Raw genomic sequence first — 222 nt, 5'->3', positions numbered from 1 at the left:
CAGAAGCAGCGGCGGCTGGCGGCCAACGCCCGCGAGCGGAGGAGGATGCACGGGCTGAACCACGCCTTCGACCAGCTGCGCAATGTCATCCCCTCCTTCAACAACGACAAGAAGCTGTCCAAGTACGAGACGCTGCAGATGGCGCAGATCTACATAAGCGCGCTGGCCGAGCTGCTGCACAGCCCCGCCGCCGCCGCCGCCGCCGCCGAGCCCCCGGGCAAG

The 222-nt window shown here is 68.5% G+C and overlaps 1 protein-coding gene across 1 annotated transcript in view; it reads left to right on the top strand.

Annotated features, from left to right (window-relative positions):
- Positions 1-222, top strand: part of ATOH1 (atonal bHLH transcription factor 1) — a 20,515-nt gene that overhangs the window by 20,142 nt on the left and 151 nt on the right. The window contains 2 exon segments of the mRNA XM_019525880.1: positions 4-188; positions 190-217. Of these exon segments, the coding sequence (XP_019381425.1) occupies positions 4-188; positions 190-217 (213 nt within the window).

The sequence above is a fragment of the Gavialis gangeticus genome, unplaced genomic scaffold, assembly GCF_001723915.1.
Source record: "Gavialis gangeticus isolate Ggan-Ray unplaced genomic scaffold, GavGan_comp1, whole genome shotgun sequence".
NCBI classification, from domain to species: Eukaryota; Metazoa; Chordata; order Crocodylia; family Gavialidae; genus Gavialis; species Gavialis gangeticus.
This window is presented reverse-complemented; position numbering and strand designations above follow the sequence as displayed.